General features: G+C 60.0%; 1 protein-coding gene across 1 annotated transcript; it reads right to left on the bottom strand.

The window, feature by feature from the left end:
- Positions 1-816: 816 nt before the first annotated feature.
- Positions 817-3,368, bottom strand: NMUR1 (neuromedin U receptor 1; the record flags this gene model as incomplete). Its single annotated transcript, XM_080349404.1, has 2 exons — positions 817-1,220; positions 2,474-3,368. 2 exons carry the CDS (start codon positions 3,366-3,368, stop codon positions 817-819), a joined length of 1,299 nt encoding a protein of 432 aa, XP_080205530.1.
- Positions 3,369-3,947: the final 579 nt, after the last annotated feature.

The raw sequence follows: 3,947 nt of genomic DNA, 5'->3' as shown, positions 1-3,947 counted from the left end.
CCTGCAAGGGGCCACAGTGGGCTGAGGAAGAGCAGGGTCACACCCACAAGAGATGTGCTGGAGGGGGAGAGTGGGGCACATTTGTGGGGCACAGGGAAGGTACCTCACCCCTGCCAGCAGCCTGGGGCTCCCATTGTCCTGGATTTTCCCCTGCGGGCTGTGGCTCTGGAGGGAGCGGGCATGCTGCTTCTCTCGCCCTCGGGGCGGGGGGCTGTGGTGGGAGGAAGGCTGTGAGCAAGGAGCTGTACCAGCACCCTGCAGGCGGGCATGGGCTGGCGCCATGGAAAGGATGTGCAAGAATAGCAGGGGCACATGAGTGCCAGAGAGCCCTGGGGAGGTCTCAAGGGAGAAGGCACCCACAGACTATTTTTTCCCCATTCCAGCCCATGCAAACCTCTCCTGGCCCCATGGGTCTCACCCAGCTGTGAGCACCTCTTGTGTGCCAAAACAGCCCAGGGTGCCTGACACCTGCTGGGCTGGGAGTGTTGGGATGTTTCGGGGGATTGCTGGCATATCCCCAACATAGAAGCCAACCATCCACACACCATGAGGATTGCCCTGGCCTTGCCCAGCCCTGGTACTGAGCACAGTAGGTGCAACACATCCAAGGCACAGCATGGCCACTGCCACCATGTCCACAGTGCAGCACTGCCCAGAAAACCAGCCTTTGCATCCTGGCAGGATGGCACAGAGAGATGGGAACCCCTCCATCACTCCCCACCCCACACTCCCCACCACAGGATGGGTGCCACAGTCAGATGGATGCTGGTGGTGGGGAAAGGTGGTCCTGGCCCCCCCACATCCTCCTCCTGCTCATCAGCAGAGGGATGTTGTGTGGGTGGTGGCCTGACCCACCTCCACCTCTTCCAGCTCGTACTCCTCGGCATCGGAGGGGGGCAGCCCGTTGGTGCTGGGCATGGGCTCGCACTCGGTGCTGCGGGTGGTGGCGCGGGTGACACTGGGTGAGTATTTCCATGACTGTGGCAGACGGTGGCTGGGGTGGCACATCACCTCCTTGAACATCTCCCGAAAGCGGGTGGACATCAGATTGTAGAGGATGGGGTTGGCGGCTGAGCTCAGGTAGAAGAAGACACCTGAAATGATGTGGACGTACTGGAACATGTGGAGCATGTGGCTGGTCCAGGTGGACACGAAGCTCCAGACGAGGCGGTCGGTGTGGAATGGGGCCCAGCAGATCCCAAACACCACCACCAGCACAACTGTGGGGAGCCAAGGAGTTGATGTTACTGAGGGGATGGGGCTCACCCCTCTGGGGACCTCCAGTCCCTGGCCAAGCACTGCCTTGTGTCAGCTTGGGCCACAGAGAAGAACACCCGAAAAAAAGCACAGGAAAGAGGAAAAAGGAGAGGGGAAGGGCCCCCCAATGCCTTGTTGACCTGCCATGGAGGGGTTGGATGCCTGAGCAGGATCTTCCTCCCACCATCTCCTGCCAGGGCTGCTTCATGTGCTCCTGCTCCACATGTCTCTGCTCCCCACCATCAGGCAGCCGCCCCACCGCAGCCCCATGGCATGGCTGAGGGACACCTCTTCAGGCATCCATCCCCCAGGTACCCCATCACCTCTTCCAGCAAAGCAAAAGTGGTCCCAGCTAACCCAGTAACCCATGGGGCAGAGCCAAGTCTGGGGAGCAGGAGCTATTTGTACCCTCTCATTGTCCTCTGTTGAATTTTCTTTAATAACGCAGCTCTGCTGATGCATACCCACATGATGTCATACCTGTGCCATACTGCATCTCCGCAGCATATAGGGACAAGTCCCTCATTGTCCCTCTCCCAGCCCTGGTGCTTGGAGAAGCTGGAGAGCAGTTGCCACTTATCTGGGATGTGGCAGAGGAGCAGCCCTGGCCCCACTGATGGACGGGGCTGGGCAACCCGCCACCACTGTTCCATTACGGGGCTGGGAGCACGCAGAGGTCAGCGTGCCGGGAGGGGATGGCTCGCCAAGGGCAGCCAGCTCCTGCTGCTGGGACGGGGGCCAGAGGCTGTGAGGATGGGGCTGGGAGAGCAGCAAGGATGCAGGGAGGTGGGACGGAGGGATGGTTCAGTCCAGCCTTGGGTCAGTGCATCTTCTCCCCCAGGTTGCACAGGCTGCAGGGCTGGGTAGGAACCGGTCCCTCTTTGGGAAATACCACCACCAGCAGCACATGGGGTCTGGGCTGGGGGAGAGGGAGCTGGTTCCCACATCCCACCTGCTTTCCCGTTCTCACCCAGCACATTCCCAGAGGAGGGGAGGTCTCGCGGCCATGAGGGAGCTGGCACGAGCAACCCCCATGGCTAGACTGGAGCCACCAGATCTGCCTTTGCCCCGACACCCCACGGGCCAGCCCTGCAGCCTTCCTCTGGGATGACCCAGCAGCTCTGTACTGGCTGTGCCTCAGTTTCCCCCCAGCACCCTCCCAGCACAGCCTTGGGAGATACTCCCTGGTTCTGCCCATCCCCAGCAAAGGACTCACACAGCATCTTTGTGACCTGCCTCCTCTTGACTTTCTTCTGCCCCCGGGCATTGTGGCAGTCTTGGCCACTGCTGGACTTGGCTCCCAAGGCCTCCAGCATCTTTTCCTTCTTGAGCTGCAGCCCAATGAGCAGGTAAAGGACGCTGATGGTCCCCATGGGAAGGAAGAAGAAGACGATGGTGGTGATCTGGATGATGAGGTTGTAGGTCAAGCGTGGCTTCACCAGGGTACAGATCTCTGAATCGGGCACTCGCCCTCGGCCAGGCACATAGAGAGGCTGCAGCCCATGGAGGCTGGTGTTGGGGATGGAGCAGATAACCGACAAGATCCAGATGGCGACAATAACCTTCTTGGCATGATTCCTGGTCACCACATACTTGGCCTTGAGTGGGTGCACCACAGCGATGTAGCGCTCCACGCTCAGGGCCGTGACGTTGAGGATGGAGGCGAAGCAGACGGCCTCAAAGAGCAATGTCTTGAAATAGCAGCCGCTGGTGCCCAGCAGGAAGGGGTAGTTGCTCCACATGTCGTACAGCTCCAGCGGCATCCCCAGCAGCAGCACCAGCAGGTCAGAGACCGCCAGGCTGAACAGGTAGTAGTTGGTGGGCGTCCTCATGAACCGGTGCCGGAGGATGACGATGCAGGTGAGCGTGTTGCCCACAGCCCCCACCACAAAGATCAGCAAGTAGATGACACAAACAGGGACAAAGAAACTGGACCGCCGAGGTCCCAAGTACTTATCCCGCAGCTGCTCCTCTGTCAGGTTGGCATCCTTGGGATCAAACAAGGTCTCTGTGCGAGTCCTGTTGCAGAGATCAGGGCTGATGGGCTCCACGGGAAAGTCTCGCTGGGGCAGGGGGAACTCTGGGCCGGAGCAGTTGCCGTAGGGATTCATGGCTGCAGACAGACAGGGAGGTTCACAGGATGCTTTCCCAATCCCTCTGCTGCCCCTGCTCCCTCTGCCCCTCTCCCTGTTGGTGTCAGGATGCTGCTGATCACCACGGCTCCACACCCTCACCCCCTCCTGCGCCAGCCTGTCCTTTGGGAAACCACACAAAATCTCCCCAAACCTCCCCCCAGGGTTCGCAAGCACTCCTTGCCCCATTTCCCATCCACAAACAACCCTGGCAGCTCCCCAGCCCACCTCAGCCCCTTTGCCCCATCATCGGGGAGCTGTCAGCAGGGCTGTCCCCTCTCCCTGCTCCCAAAGCACAGCAGAATATAGCCCCACAGCCAACCCCCAAAATCAATCCCATCCCCAACTTTACCGGCCGTGCAGAGGGGCTGACGGGGCAAGCATAAAACAGCCAGAGGGAAAATTGATTTTCTAATCCAAGAAGGACTTACAGCTTGTTGGGGAGCTCCAGATGAAGGCTGAGGTCCCAGCACCCCTGCGCCAGACCGGGTCGGGCTGGGGAGGGAGCGTGGGAGGGGATGGAGACTTCACTGCCTTAAGAGGCAGGCTAATGAAATC

This window comes from Nesoenas mayeri (assembly GCF_963082525.1).
Source record: "Nesoenas mayeri genome assembly, chromosome: 9".
Lineage (NCBI taxonomy): Eukaryota > Metazoa > Chordata > Aves > Columbiformes > Columbidae > Nesoenas > Nesoenas mayeri.
The sequence above is the reverse complement of the archived record's forward strand: the minus strand, read 5'-3'. Positions and strand labels throughout refer to the sequence as shown.